The 16,162-nt window shown below is 34.2% G+C and overlaps 2 protein-coding genes across 4 annotated transcripts; both read right to left on the bottom strand.

Moving 5' to 3' along the window:
- Positions 1-69: 69 nt before the first annotated feature.
- Positions 70-1,498, bottom strand: LOC102596023 (probable E3 ubiquitin-protein ligase RNF217). The gene is made up of 3 exons (XM_006356065.1): positions 1,432-1,498; positions 1,101-1,350; positions 70-142 (listed from the first exon to the last, which is right to left on the bottom strand). Exons 1-3 carry the CDS (start codon positions 1,496-1,498, stop codon positions 70-72), a joined length of 390 nt encoding a protein of 129 aa, XP_006356127.1.
- A 682-nt stretch (positions 1,499-2,180) lies between these two features.
- LOC102581454 (probable LRR receptor-like serine/threonine-protein kinase At1g53420) lies at positions 2,181-13,498 on the bottom strand. 3 transcript variants are annotated; one of them, XM_006356027.2, is made up of 26 exons: positions 13,282-13,498; positions 12,397-12,529; positions 11,597-11,668; positions 10,883-10,954; positions 10,632-10,703; positions 9,933-10,004; positions 9,758-9,826; positions 9,600-9,671; positions 9,444-9,515; positions 9,023-9,094; positions 8,859-8,930; positions 8,695-8,766; positions 8,517-8,588; positions 8,080-8,145; positions 7,296-7,358; positions 6,531-6,587; positions 6,400-6,435; positions 6,229-6,281; positions 5,632-6,002; positions 5,362-5,560; positions 4,955-5,068; positions 4,384-4,505; positions 3,656-3,863; positions 3,332-3,554; positions 2,828-2,975; positions 2,181-2,741 (listed from the first exon to the last, which is right to left on the bottom strand). In XM_006356027.2, exons 1-26 carry the CDS (start codon positions 13,448-13,450, stop codon positions 2,535-2,537), a joined length of 2,958 nt encoding a protein of 985 aa, XP_006356089.1. In that variant the 5' UTR covers positions 13,451-13,498; the 3' UTR covers positions 2,181-2,534. The 3 variants fall into 3 exon arrangements, with proteins under 3 accessions (XP_006356089.1, XP_006356090.1, XP_015168155.1); XM_006356028.2 differs by lacking the exon at positions 8,517-8,588; XM_015312669.1 differs by lacking the exons at positions 11,597-11,668; positions 12,397-12,529; positions 13,282-13,498 and adding an exon at positions 11,367-11,563.
- Between the last annotated feature and the right edge of the window lie 2,664 nt (positions 13,499-16,162).

The raw sequence follows: 16,162 nt of genomic DNA, 5'->3' as shown, positions 1-16,162 counted from the left end.
ACACTTGAAACAAAAGTACAAAACACATAAAAAAAAACTAAAAAACCTTAAAAGTAAAGTAAATGTCTTCTAAGTACCACAACTATTGCAGTAGTGATCACTTGAATGAGCTCCACATTTGTAACAAAAGTTGCATCCACACCTGCAATTGTGAAAAGACACCAATGATGTATTTAGTTTTCAGTATACAATCGATGATCTATATTACTCGTACTCTTTAAATATTCAAATTATTTCTTATATATGTGTCTCTAGGTCAATATTTAAGTTGGAATTTTAATTGTAGAGCAATGTCTTGCAAAAAATTCTATCTACGGCACTAACGTTTGGAGGATACAATAAGTATCCGATGTGTGAAGGTGGATTACACAAGAATCAAAATCGGAATAACACAACGTTTCATGGACTGAAAATTGCTAATTTATCTATTTAGAACTAAGGGAGTTGTATATAAACCTATTAAAAAAGAAATTGTGTACTATATATCGGAGTTTTTCGCCGAAAACTTCCTTAAACTATACCCCAAACTTAAATTACAACCTTAAAATATAATTTTTTGGCAAAAAACATCCTATAAGTATTTGAAAGTTAACAATTTCCATCCTTCTACATTATAGTTTAAGATGATTTTGTGAGATACAAGCGATATGTTATCACTTGTGTGAACCCCTTGTATTTCGAGTGAATTGGTTGATGTTATTTCTCTCTATATTTTGTACTCTCATGTTTATATAGTGAATTACTCATCTCTTTTGTGGATGTAGGTCGGTTGACTGAACCACGTTAAATCTTTGTGTCTTTTGGTATATTTCTCATTTGTCTTCTTATTCATGATCTTTCGAGGTTTGTTTTGTTAGCTTCTGCATGACACCTAATTATTTCGATCCTAAACATGGATTACTAGATGCAACTCTCAATGAACACATTGAGACTATTGGAAATAACAATAATATATAGTAATAACATAATCAGTTCAATTTCACAAGTGAGATCCAAAGAGGGTGGTGAGTACACATTATTACCCCTACCTTACGAAAGTAGAGAGACAATCTCCGATATAAAACATGAAACTAAAAATCATATGGACTAAATAAACTAACCTGCATCTCATTTGTGCACAACCTTCTGACCTCCCAACATACATCCTACAACTTGGACATCTTTGCCATTCTTCACTCTTAACAAGTTTCATAAGTTGTAAACCTTCAATTTCCCTTTCATCTTTGTTCAACTTCTCAAATTCTTCACACACAAATCCTGAATGCCATGGAACTTTACACTTTGCACAAAACAACCTCTTACATTCCGGGCATTTCGATTGAGTTATAACAACAACCATATTTTCTACACCTGCGCATTCATCAATAAAAAGCGCGGAACAATCTTTAAACGGACAATAAAATTTCTCGTACTCCAAAATCATAGACTCACACAACACATCTCCCCACCTAACGAAAACATCGTTAGGCAAAATGGAACGGCAATTATGCGGTTCCATTTGCCCGTTACAACTTGTAACGGGGCACGAAATTCGAGAAATGTTCTCTTGGAGCTTTGAAGATATGTACTTAGCAATGCAATTTTTGCAATAAGAATGATTGCAGCCTAAGATTTTGAACATATCATTAGTAGCAAATTTCTCATCAACACAAATATCACACGTAAATATGTCACATTTTGGAATTGTGACTTCCATTGAAGCTTAATTATTTTTTAAAATCTTTTTTTGCATTAAGCCACAAGAATGAATATAAATGGAATTGATGATGAAGAAGACAAAACGTTTTTTTTTTTTTTTGGAATTCCAAATGGATAACTCTTTCAACTTCTATATATCCAGAAGTTATTTTTTAAAAGTTTATATACACCTCCCAGTATAAATAAATTTATATTTACATGTCATTTAAAGAGTATCTATGTAAGTCTTCTTAAAATATGAGTTTCGTAATCTTAAAAATAAGACAGATTACCTGTTATAACACATAAAATAGAGCTAATAATATAAAAAAATTCTTATCAATATTATTATTTTTACCCTTAAATTTTAGATATAATTCAAATTTTAGTTAAATCTCTTTTTTTTTTTGGTAATTAGTTGGACTTTCAAAATATATGAAAATCCTAAAAAAATAAGGGTAAGAGAGTTTTTATAGAAAAGGAGAAGATATTTTAGAAAATCCTTCATACCAAATACAGATGTTTTCATAAAAAGAAATCATTAACACTAGTAGCATTTGAATTTAATTGGTTCTGAATCTTACAATAACGACTTCAAGTGCTAATAACTGAACTCTTAATTTAAGATCTGCACATATTTAGAAAACTTTACAACACAAATAGATTGATACAAGACTTAGGACGGACGTACTACTTGATTCAGCTGAACTCATAAGTTGCCTTCTAGCTCCGCCCTTACTCAAGCACATTGTTAAAGGAAATATGATAGTCCTTCACTTTTCAATCTGAGTGGTATTTTTCAGCAGAACAATCAGCTAGGACAGGATTTTGTAACCTTTTTCGCCAAGATGTTGTAGTTAATCACCATTTGGCTTGATCAAAATGGTCTCTATTGAACGTTCTTTCCTTAAAATCTTCACGATTGTAGACATGGTTGGTCTGAATGGCGGTGAGTCTATACATTGGATTGCTAATCTTAGAATCATCTCTGCTTCTTCCCAGTCGTAATTCAGAGTTTGATCGACTAAATCCATTAGAGTTCCCCTCCGATTCTTTATTTGTGCCTATAGTAGTCGAAACAAACCAATAACTTTGTCTAGTTTCCTAAATTAATGTACATTACTATTGCAGTTAATCGAGTCTCACTCACCTCATCAACGAGGTATTCAGTGTCACCACCTGCCCTCGGGGTCTTGATTTTCATTCCGCTGACAAGTATAAGCATGACAACTCCAAAGCTATACACATCCGCGCTGGCTTCTAAGGCGCGATCTTTAACTTCAGGCGCGGAGTATGACCTGCAAAAGGCTTCCATTACTGAGAAGTGCAATTGTAATAGCCAATGTATACAAAGTTTTAACACACCTAAAGTATTACTAATTTGTATCTGAAAGAGAGTGAAAGGTCAAAATAACACCTAAAGTATCCAGGTTTTTCGAGTTTCCTACCTGAACGATCACCAGCTACCTGAATGATGATGGTGATATTTAAGGTAATAGTTGAGGTGTGTTTTGGTAAATAGTTGGTGATAGTTCAGGTAGGAAACTCGCACACCTTTTAGTTCAGGTATGAAACTAAGAAAACCGGGATATTTTAGGTGTGTTTTTGGCTATTAACTCTTTTTGAAATATAATTTGTTAGTGTGTTTCCTTACATTGTTCCTTCTGACTTTTGCTTGTGATAAAGCTTTGCAAATCCAAAATCGTATATCTTCGGATTCAGATCATTATCAAGAAGAATGTTCGCTGGTTTAATATTCCCGTGTATAATTTCAAGTTTGGACCCCTCGTGAAGAAAAGTTAAACCTTCTGCTAGCCCAAGACAAATTCTATATCTTGTTGGCCAGTCTAGTCTTGCTCTTATAAGTTCGTCTGAACCTGTAAGTAGCCAAAGCTCGACGTTTAATTTGTACAACTAAATTCTTTACTACAACTACAGAGGCTTAATGAAGAAATTTTTCATAAATGGAAGACGTTACCGAATAATGCATCTTCAAGAGATTTAGTTCCAATGTACTCATAGACAAGCAGAAGTTGGTTCTTTCCTGCACAGCATCCCATTAGTGTAACAAGATTTGGATGTTTCATGCCAGCAATTGTACGACTCTTTTCCACAAACTCGTTCATTCCTTCTTTTGTTGTCGAAAGCTTTTTAACTGCAATGGCAGTCCCATCCAAAAGAGTGCCCTGGATGTTGGTAAAGTGTTTTAGATGATGAAATTGTGAATCAGAGAAACAAAATAATTACTCCTTCCGTTTCAATTTGTTTGTCTTACTTTACATTTTAGTCTATTTCAAAAATAATGTGCCTTCCCTTTTTTGGTAACTTTTTAAATTCTAACACCTGACATGTTTAAGACCACAAGATTGAAGGGAATTTCAGTACATTCTATATATCTTTATCTTTAGTTTAAGATTACATTATTCAAAAGTCTTCTTTACTTTTTAAATTCCGTGCCAAGACAAAATAGGCCAAATAAATTGAAATGGAGGGAGTATATATCTAGATGTCCGGTCATCCAACTAGCAAACGGAGAAAGGTTGTGCATAGTGCAGCTACACAATATTAGTACTGCAACTTTTGTCATGAGAGAATATCTTTTCGGAAAGAAAATGAAGAATACAAAGGCGGACTAAAACTGTCAAAGACATATCACAAAGAACACAAAAAATCATAACCTGCAATGAGTTAAAGATTCTAGCTAACCTCGTAGACGGTCCCAAAACCTCCCTCACCAAGCCGGCGGCCATCATGAAAATTATTTGTGGCAGCTTTAATTTTCTGATAGTTGTAAAGCCCTCCAGGGTAGAATTCAATAAGTTCTAGCTCTATATCAGCACATTATTAGTAAATAAATATCAGTTGAGTGGAAAACAGAAAGAAAGTAAAGAAGCTTACTACAAATAAAGTGTCTTATGATTCATATGGTGGTAATTAAAACCGATAACTAGATAAAAATGTATCTTGGGCTTAACTCAACCCCAAAAGCTAACGACCAATGTGGGACAACTTAGCACCCCTCCAACCTATGCCCAAGCTTACCAACGGGAGGGTGGAAAACATAATATGGGGGCCTAACATCGGTAAACTAAGAATTGGGATAGATCTGATATTGATGCCATGATAAGAAATGGATCTTGGGTCTCCTTTCCAGGATGGTAAAGGGCAAGTAAAGAGGAGAGATAACATTTTCAGATTTTGGAGATCGCCTCAAAGATTGCTTCGCTTCAAATCCCAATGGAAACCAAAATAAAATCCATAATAAAAGTAGTGTTACCTTCCCGACGTAATTTGTCTTGGTACATCCAGGAAAAAACAATGAACAATATTAGAAAAAGTAATGCAGATCCTGAAATTCCAACAAGCACTCCAAGGGACAGATGTGATTGATCTGGTTCATAAATTGTTACCATGAAATATCAGTCACAACATAGGGACAAAAACCATGTAAAATGGTAAACAGTCTGGGGTAGCTCGGTGCACAAGCATCCCGCGTTCACGTAGGGTCCGAGGAAGAGCAGCACCCAAAGGGGTGTGATGTACATAGCCTACCCCTAATATGAACATTAGTGTCTGCTTCCACGGCTCGAACCCGTGACCTATAGGTCACACGCAGACAACTTTACTGTTGCTCCAAGGCTCCCCTTCGTAAAACAGTGTAACAGTTGGACACAGAATGAATACCTAGAGTTACTGTAATTGCAGATATAAGGGGCCCATAGTTATCTGATGGGTATAAGATTGACCCTTTTCCAGACCAGTATAAGTGAATCTCGAGTAGATTGTTACGCACTTCAGCGGAATATTCCCTTGTTATAGGCTCATTCACAGCTTGTCGTTCTGCTTCTGCTTCTATGTTGAAGCTTGTCAGCACCTTTGTTCCCTGCATAAATATTCTGTAAAGATCTTCTATATGTTTGCGTACGGATCAACAAGGTGGTTTTGGTACCTTACCTGGATTTCTACATCAAAGACTCGCCTTGTTTTGCCATGCGAAAGTCTATATTTTCTACTAGATATTTCAGCAAAGTGAAGAATCACTTTGTACGTACCGGGTACCAAACAAAATCCATAATATTTCAAAGAGATTGAGGATAAACGTGCTGTTCCATACAATTCGGCATCACCAGTATGAACTTCGCATACATCATTTAGAGTGTACCTGTTACGTTTTGCCCATAAGAAGGTTCCCATACTACTATAGCCCCAATTTGAATTATTACTCATGAAGAAAGTTGATCCACCATTTTCATGTACATCAGCTTCATAGACATTTCCGTTAACTGATACAGACTCACCACCGCAGTTTATATACAAATGGTCATCTACAAATGGATACACAAATTTTAGTACATGGTGCATTTGAGATCTCAAAATGCGAGCAACTTTAGTGTGGAAACGACAAACTAGAAAAACAGCAATCTTATCACGAGTCATGATACTAACACATTTAACTATTGAAATAATTATGTGTGAAGTTAGTCATAAGGAACATAACATAAGACGTATACTGAAATCACTTCATGTGTGAAGTTGTTAATTAATACTTACCTAACTGAGCTCCATTCTTACAATGTAAATCAACTTGGTCCTGCTTTGCAACCCTAAATTCAAATTTATGCACAAAGTTAAGTATAGAACTCGGACCAATTTTCTTCCGAGACTAAATTATTTCTTCTTCTTTTTTTTCCTCTTAGTGGAGATACAGGTGGAGGAGCTTACTCTTCCGCTTCATTGAAGCAGCACGCGAACAGATTCCTGGTAAAGGGAAATATAATTGGATTCGGGAATAGAAAAGCTACTCAGAAGCACATAAATAAGATTTTTTCTAGATATGTGAAAATCACACTTACAAGTTAGGATTTGTCTTTTTTATTTGGCTCAAGTTGAAATGGTTTTCAGAAAGATCCCTGCACTTCAACTTGGACGAGTGAGTGGCATAATATGTTGTAGACATTAATGAAAAGAGAAAGCCGAGGCAAAAAATCATGTTAAATCAACTACTATTAGTGTGATTTTTCATTGTTCCCCAACAACAATTATATCCAAGTAATGGATAGAAGAGTAAAAACAAGAACACAGAAAAAGAAATAATTGGCCTAAGAATATATGGTAGTTTAATGGAAAGAGATAATGACCAAAACAAAAATGGGCCTAATGATGAACTCATCCGCAAAAGCTAGCTCATGAGATGAGGACTGTCTAAAACCATATGAGGCAACAACAACCCGTTCCATCAACTAATGTGCGAGACATGAACAAATGAGTTGGCGATTGCAAATTGTTTGAAAAGTGAAGATTGTGTCTATGACTAAGAAACATGTTTTGCATCCCAATTTACAGGTTGAGAGGCCTTGAGTAGGAAAAGTTTAGATATGTTATTATAAGTAGAAATCATTTGAATCTTCGTTGTTCCATTGACTACAGCTATGATTCCAGTGATCTTTCAGCGTCACGTGTTGTGGTTTGGACAGTACTAAGAATAAAAGTCACTCTGCAAAACATGAAGTGTTTGCCATTCTTTTATTTTTTTGATAACCGTGGTGTGCAAGCCAGCTTTTCCCCACCTCGACTAATTACAACCAAAAAAGTAATATATTAATGCAAAAGGTACTTACACGTATGGATAATCCTTGACCCAAGCTGGAATTGTCCCAGTGAGTTTATTTTTTCTTAGAAATCTGGAAACAATGCATTGGATTATGACACTTAAAACAAGACAGAAAGAAAAAAATGTGATAAAAGATCAATTTTTCGACATCACAGAGCTCAAGTATTCATCAAATGCGAGCTATCACACAATTTCTGATATTCAAACAACACCAGAATCACACAATCTAATACACAAGTACCGTAAGTTACGTTGCAATTAGTATGAAACCAATGTTCACTTCAAAAGCTTTCCATCTATAGATCCGCCTCAGCTGTTATACAACAACAACAGCATACCCGGTATAGTCCCACAAAGTGGGGTCCGGAAAGGGTAGAGTATACACAAACCTTACTCCTACCTTAGAGGTAGAGTGATTTTTTCCAATAGACCCTCGACTCAAGAAAAGAAAGTCCGGAAGAAGTCGAGAAAAAGAAGTAATACAAGTACAAAAACTATAGATAATAACAAATAACAGAATGGAAGCTACAACAAAACAATGCAATAGTCAATGTACAAGAAACAACAAATAGTAACAGAAATCCATATCAGCTGTTATCGAAAAAAAAACTTGAGTTTTGAGATGTATAAACTATTACTAGCTTCAACAAGAAATGCATAGAAGAAAGATATAGCCAAAAGGAAAGAGGTATAAAAGCTTTTCTTGCAGTGATGAATTTTATATCCACAATTCATTACAAAAATAAGATCACGTATATTTAATGATTAGTTAGAGAAGCAAGATCACTTACATAAATTTCAGTGATTTGGGACCAGTTTCTGGAATTACACCAGACAAATTATTGAAACTCAAGTCCCTGCATCAGGAGAAAAGAAAGTAGTATTACTTTATATATTTGTTAAGGAAACATGTAATCGCCTATTTAGTGACAGGTTTACACGCAATCAAGTAGTTTTTCCACTTTGTTCCACGCACTTTACTGTATGATGTTAAACGGAAGAGAGCAAGACAAAGATAGCACACTTTAAGAGCTTAGCCTGACGGAACTCTTTTATCAACAAACAACTTATTTTCTCATAAACCTCATAATATAATAGTTTCATTTGAAAAAAGCAGTCAAAGAGGAGAACATTTGAAGCATCGACTTTCCCCTATCAAAAAGCACATCCTTTTCTTTGTGAAGTAAACGAATATGGAGATAGTTACTGCATGCAGAAGCTTTCTTACAGATACTCTAGTTGAGGTATTTTCCATATCCAATCAGGGATTCCGGTTTTTAGTGAGCAATTCCTCAATGTCCTAGATAAACAGAAAATTGGAAAATAGAATTCTATTTTAGGAGAAAAGCAAAAGAAAAAACTATTATTCCAATAAGCATGAAAGTTTTGGGTGCCACGGGACTCACAAAGTTGTCAAAGATTTTATTGTGGATAACTTTGGAAATGAGTACTGTTCTCCAACTGAGTCACTGATATACCTGAAAGTAGATATTACATAATCCATAATAATTCAAAGTTTGGGAGAACTCCTTTCAAGGATGCGTATATCGGAAAAGCTATAGGATTTTACAGTTGTTGTAGATTCTTCAGCTCTGAGAAAGTGGGAGGGAATGGTGCAGAAAAATTATTCCCCATCAGATTCCTTCTCAACATGTGCAGAAAAAATAAATCAGTAGTCTTGCTAAACACATGCATAGATAGTATAAAAGTGTACAGTTACTTAGTGAGTTTTACATGATAAGCAGCTTTTCCCACCCTCTGAAAATATCTGGGATTGTTCCATTGAGGTTGTTCCCTCGCACATCGCTACAAAGAAAGAAGATAAACAATTGATTTAAAACTTAATCTCTCTCTCTCTTCGTGTTCCAATTCTATGCTAATGAGATTGAACACTACTAAAAAACAGAGGCTTAATAGGAAATTTGTGTTATAAAACATGATTTCCCACCCCATTTCAACCTAACCAGCTCATGATGGGAAACAAATTCTCGTTACAATTAGTGTAAAACTTCCTAATTTTTCCATATGAAAACACTAGTATTATTCTTTTCTCATTGTTTCAATCAAAATATCTGTGGGAGTAGCCACCGAACATTTTTCAATGGGAAAATAATGATTTTCTTAGTAGTGGAAAGATAAGAGAGTTGATACTTACAAAGTTTTCAGGTTCACCAAACTATGGAAGCTCGACGGCAAGGCACCAACAAATTCATTGTTCTGCAACTGCCTGAAATCATTTACAACTTAATAATAAGTATCCCTGTTTCGTTAGGTACATGCACCCAAAAGTAACTAACAAAAATATACTTACAACTCCTCAAGATTCACAAAACTTGTGAGACTGTCCGGGAGTTCACCCGAGAGTTGATTATCCGCCAGGTTCCTAATTGTGAAGGAAAATAGATGGGAATTAAAGTTTAAGCCAAACTAATTGGGAAGTACAAGTATGGATCTTATCAAGGCGTTTACAATTCGGTGAGGGTCCCAATTCCTCCCAGCTCAGGTATGTTCCCTGATAATAAATTATAGCTCAAATCTCTGAAAGGACAAGAAGAAAATAAATATATTATGAACTAAGATGACTAGATAGTAATAATTTATTTCGCAATATAAAAGACAATATAAGATGCAGCTTTAGACTTACAAATATTCTAAAGATTTGAGAGACTTCAAATTTGGAGGAATTGTTTCATTGAAGAAGTTTTTGCACAAAGATCTGTAATATCAACCAAGGTTAGATTGTAATGATTAAATACGATCCCAAGATAGAATTCTGAGTGAATTTTCTAGTTGAGCCGTCTTCATTGGTTCAAAATCCAATTTTAAAATGCCGGATCCATGTTAACTCTGCATCAGTTGACATGTAAGAATGCAGAGTTAAAGGCGCTCATTGTCGTGATTGAAGCCCCCTTAGTTTCCTAAGTACTAGTCTATTGAGTACGCGTAAAACTACTATTCCAAATAGTTCTTAGGTTTTCATTTCCACGATATCCGCCATCACTACAAATCTCTTTTTTTCCAATATTCACCATCACAACAACATTATTTCCTCAACCTTTTGCTTTAAAACAAACTTTTATACGTAGCTATTGCTAATTTTAATCATGTAGGTCACCAGACATGTATATAATCTGGATACACTTAAACGAGGGGAAAAACCATCTAAGCGTGATGTTAACATCAAATTAGGGCTAATAGAATTGTCACCATTAGATTATAAAATATTCTTCACTCACAATTTTCGTTATTGGAACGCCAATAATCTAATGGTTCTTAAAGCTTACATACCCAAATAGGTACAAACACCAACATAAGGACATAATTAGGTAAGCTGATGACTTACATTTTTTGTAAAGACTTCATCTCACCAAGGGAAAGTGGAATGGTTCCGTTTAATGAATTATCACAGAGAGAACTGTCAGATAAAACATTATAAGCATTAGAGGTAATTAAAGAAAAAGAATTCCTTAATTGGCTTCATCGTATGCATAGTAATGAAAGACTTCAAAAATAGATGAGTAAATTTCTAATGGACACAGTGAAGGATGGAGAATATAATGAAAAGTTTGCAGCCGAAGTTATGAAACTACTCACATATGCGTTAGTCGCGTCAGCTCTTTAAATGATTCAGGAATTGGTCCATTCAACTTGTTTCTATCCAAATTACTGTGATCAACCAAAGTAGATAGATTCATAAAGGATAGCACATTATCGAATCTTGGATATGAAGTAGTTTAGTTTTAGACTTTATAATATTGAGATTTTTTTTAGAGTTTGATAACCTCTTATTTAGTAATTTATACTAGTATACCTGGAAAAGGTGGAATGCAAGCCCCAAGAGATAAGATCACTTTCAAATATGAGTGCTTAAGACGTTAAGATTTTAGCCGTGAGCTCCCCTGCTATTATTCAAGTAATGATGTGTTTAAATCTAGTGTCGTTTTTGATATGCAACACTAGGTGATTAACATCTTTAAGAACATTGCACTATTTTTTTGTAATGCTTTCCGACTTATGCATATCTCTTGGGGCATGCATTCCATTTTTCCCACTCCTGCCTCAAAATATAAATGCCTACCGGTCATAGTATTTAAGAAAAGGGTAGTTCGATGCACTAAAGCTCCAGGGGAAGGGGGAGACCACAAGGGTCTAGCTGTACGCAGCCTTCCCTTGCATTTCTGCAAGAGACTGTTTCCATGGCTTGGACGTGTGATCTTCTAGTCACATGGCAACAACTTTACTAGTTACCCCAAGGATCCCCTTCGAAAAGCACAATACAAAAAGAATATATTGTTTAGGTATCCTTACAGAGTAGTCAAATATTTAAGGTTTCCAATGTTCTGAGGGATCCCACCTTCTATTCGTCTATCGGAGAAATCTCTGCAGTTCATTATGTTGCAAAGACATCAATCAGAAACTAGAAGTTGCATAGTTAAAAACAAATACTACAAATTTTAACTCCCTTGAGACCACAACTTCAAACAGTAATAATGAACATAAAACAAGGATGATTAGCACATATTTGGCATGAAAAGTACTAACTTAAAATGTCTCTTAAGTTGCTTTACATTTTAGTGGTGAAATTGTGCAGATGTTGCTATAATTATAGTGAAATTATTTGAATTCATTTTTGGTCGAGTAGGCAAAGATGAATATTCCTGCTTCATGGAAAACCTTTTAGTACAACGGACTTTATTAATCAACATATATAGAAATGTAAAGAGACATATATAGAAATTAGTCTAGGTGCACGCAAGCTGGCCCTGACACTACGGTTATTAAAACAAAAGTAGCATGAACACTGCATGAAGAATATTAGGAAGGCAAAGTGCCGAAGAGCACAAGCATATATTGCTCCCTATGAACAAATCCCCAAATTAAACTCCCAAAAAATGATGGCATAATGGATCACTAATTATATCAGTGCAAATTATAATTAGAAAAATAGGCGAATGTAATCCGATCAATATCTCCAGCTTATTCTATCAAAGGACCTGTATTATTTCCAAATAACGTATTACTCAGAAAATCAATTAACAAGAAGAACAGTCGATGAATCAAAAAAATAAAACAATAATAATAGTAAATAACTTGGATTAGAAGCATACATCTCCACCACTCGACATATTTTATGATTCTCAACAGTACAATTGCAAATAACTTTGGAATTACTTCCAGTTATCAAACACCTTGGCGGTAATACTCTTGAATTACACCGAAGCAGCTCAGTGATGACATCCTCTGGCATCCACACACAGAAATATTGGGGGGAAAAAATTAAAATGGATAACCTGTGATGTCATGAATATTTCGAAAACAAATACTATATGCATAGCCCGTAAAGGTTATTCAGCTTTCATTTCAACAGTAATAGCCGATGCATAAAAAGTTATTATGTTATCTTTACCATAAACAAAGCAAGCGATAATTTTTTAGACGAAGACATAAAAACCATATATGTCACATAATCCAAACAAGACAGTCAACAAAATCCATGTCTGCAGACAAATAAAAAGAATTTAAACGAAAAACAGAGAAATAAAGTAGCAGAGAAGGAGATGTTTGCTTATTTAACACTTCAGAATTTAAAAACTATGGATCCAAGCATCTTAATATAGTCTCAACAAGAAGTCAATGAAAACAGTACAAAATGGAAAGATAATTCAAAAATATAACAAGGCAAGTTAAAAATACTTCAACTGTGAATTCAGACAACAATGGATTACTATGACTTTGACAGCAACAATATCTTTTGGTGGACAAATACCATGATTTCAGCTAAGTTGCGCAAACTCTTCATTTTTATGAAGCACACATGTCGAAGTCTCTAAAAGTACACTACTTTTGGAGAATCCGACACACACCTACCTGTTGACATTTATAAAGAGTTTGACAAAACATAGGTTTTCAGGAAGCACGTCGACAAGTTAAACTTGCGTAGAACGTAAACAATGGCCAAGTAGCCTTAAAGAGTATGACAATCTCAATCTTACCATCTTCTCTGGCAAGAGGAGGTGTTTCTGCTATAGTTTTATCACGCCTAGTAAATGTACAGATTTTGCGTAGAGGGCCGTGTGTAACCTGTTCAACAGTCACCTCACAATGGACCAAAATCAGCAAAAGAGAAATGAAAATCCTGTAAACATACATGAACATTGCCATATTAGCTCACAAGAAATGCTTTATTAACCAAATAGTTCCTCAAATATCTGCCCATACCTTTATAATAGCATTCTTTCTCCAAGTATACCCAATAATGTGTGTCGCCAAGGTGGATCCAAGATTTTAATTTTAAAGATTCCTACAACAACAACATATCTAGTGTAGTCTCACAAAGTGGAGTCCAGGATTTTTTTTGCACAAATGAGTGTACTTTAAAATTAAACTACGTAATATTAATCATTAATATTTTTGGACACGTATTTTTCGAATCAATTGGCTACTCTTCTTAAAAAGTGAAAAGAAGAGTTGATGCTAGTGAGATTCAAACATATGAACACTTTTAAGTTTGTGTGTCTTTGACTTTTACAAGACGTCTGAAATCACTGGACTGCATCACATTGTTGTGTCAAGAATGTCTAGAATATGTTATTTAACCACTTTTTTTTACTGTTTTACTTTGTATATATGATAAACAATTGGACATTGACAAGAGCATAGCTACGCCCCTGGTAAAACATACCCAGACCTTACCCTACCAAAAAGGTAAAGAGCTAGGTTTGTTTTTGTCACATCGTCCGCTCAAGAAAAAACAGTCTAAAAAGAAGTAGATTCCTACAATAACCTCAAGTTAATGTATAATCATAATCTAAGCCCCTTGGACTGTCCAAAAATGTTGATTGATTTAATTTGTCGGATCCTTCAAAACCAGTGCATTTTTGGAGGATCCAACATGATATTTTTTGAGAGTCCGAGCAACATAGATCCTAATTGGGTTTACAATCAAATATTTTTAGATATTCTACTAGATTTTTTAATACATATACATGATCTAGGCAAAAGCTATCCGCTCCTAATGTGTGGGTTATAAAAAAAGAACAATCCCCTTTTCACTTTTTCATGTTGTTTCCACGTCTGGGCCCTTACAGCATAGAATAGCTTATCTTTTTCTTACTTTATAAAACTGAAACCTTCAATAATGCTCCATAGAGTCCTTGACTCATTTCTATCTCATGTACAGTACCGCATTCATCTAAACTCAGTACTTTCAACGCGAAGCATAAATTTATATGTAAAAGTCTATGGGATAAAATTTATATTATGTTTGATTAACGGTGGATAAATTTATATCGTCAATCAAATACCGTATAAATAAATTTTGTTTCAAACTTAATTATGGGATATCTCACCTTATCTCGCGTACCAAACAAATCGACTTCTACATTTACAAACTTCAATTCACTTTACAGGGAATCAGTCACTACCACAAATCCACTACCAAAAAAGCATATTCTATGTGAAATTAAAGCAACTCGTGATTTGCATGTAAGGTGTTTGATGAAATGACTCAAAGAGAATTCAATTAAAATTTGAGAAATTTTTACCTATTCGTAATTTCTTCTCATTTGTCCTAGCCTTCCTGAATGGTTAAAATACGAAATTCGAAAATTTACAAGTGAAACTCTGGTGCGGGCCACCCCAACCCTCCTCATGGTCCTGTCATAGGCAGGATTTTTGTGTTGCCCGAAAATTCCCCTCATGCAGCATGTTGTTTACTATCGTATCAAAAGTTAGTTGATAGCAAAAGTGTGGCTTTATTTTTTAATTAAGTCTATTAAGCAAGTGTCATCTTCGATTATGACTCCAAGTCGGACCATTCATAGACTTTGCCATAGACAGGATGTTGGTGTTACATAACTTGCTACTGTCTCTGTTTATTTTTATTTGTCCACTTTAAACTTTGTATGCCCCTTACAAAACAATGACTAATCAATATGAGTATTATATTTGAATATACTCTTATGTATAGTTTTAGGTCATTGGAAAATAATTTAGGGAATAAGTAATGTGTATTAAGGATAAAATATGAAGAAAAAATATTTTTTTACTTGATATGCTAAAGCCTAAAAGTGACAAGTAAAAGTAAAAATATATTTTTATCATAGTGATAAGTAAAAGTGAGCGGAGAGTATTAGTGTAAACTTTTTTTTTGGTTTTTTGCTCTTTAATTACCATTTACTTTTTAAAAAAAACGGAGAAGGGTTTAAAATGCCCCTCAAGTATTTGAATTGGAACAAAATTACCCTCCATCCACCTATCGCCCTAAAATACCCCTGACATTCACCTTTCGGTTCAAAAATACCCTTGATGTTAATCCTTTGACTCATATTCGCCCTTATTTTTAATAGCTCCCTTAAAGTAAAATTATTAAATGTTTATTTATTATATTGCTTAATGCGATTGGTCCAAATTTAAACCCTTCTCAAATAAATAATAAAAATGATATTTTAAAAAAAATTATTTTTCTATAAAATCACTTATGATTCATATTTTGACCCGATACACTTGAAAATAATATTGAAAAAACAATTAATTTCATGATATCTTCCTATTAAACTATTTTAAATCAACCCTAATTTATTATAATGTAATCCAACTCTTAAATGGGGATCCAACTAAATTGTCCATCTAATAAAATTATTAGTTTCATTAATATAAAATTTTCTCTCAATTATCCAAATGTCTTGTTCATTTTCTCTTTAATTCTTTTTTGTAATATCTTATTCTTAATTAAGATATCCGGGACTCAAACTTGATATGAACTCACATATTTATATTCTTTTAATTAGTATTATTGTCATGATGGGATGATGGTGGGGATAAGAGAAATGATTATTTTTATTCTTTTATTTTTAATTTTGGGTACACACAAAA

The sequence above is a fragment of the Solanum tuberosum genome, unplaced genomic scaffold, assembly GCF_000226075.1.
Source record: "Solanum tuberosum cultivar DM 1-3 516 R44 unplaced genomic scaffold, SolTub_3.0 scf00214, whole genome shotgun sequence".
Lineage (NCBI taxonomy): Eukaryota > Viridiplantae > Streptophyta > Magnoliopsida > Solanales > Solanaceae > Solanum > Solanum tuberosum.
This window is presented reverse-complemented; position numbering and strand designations above follow the sequence as displayed.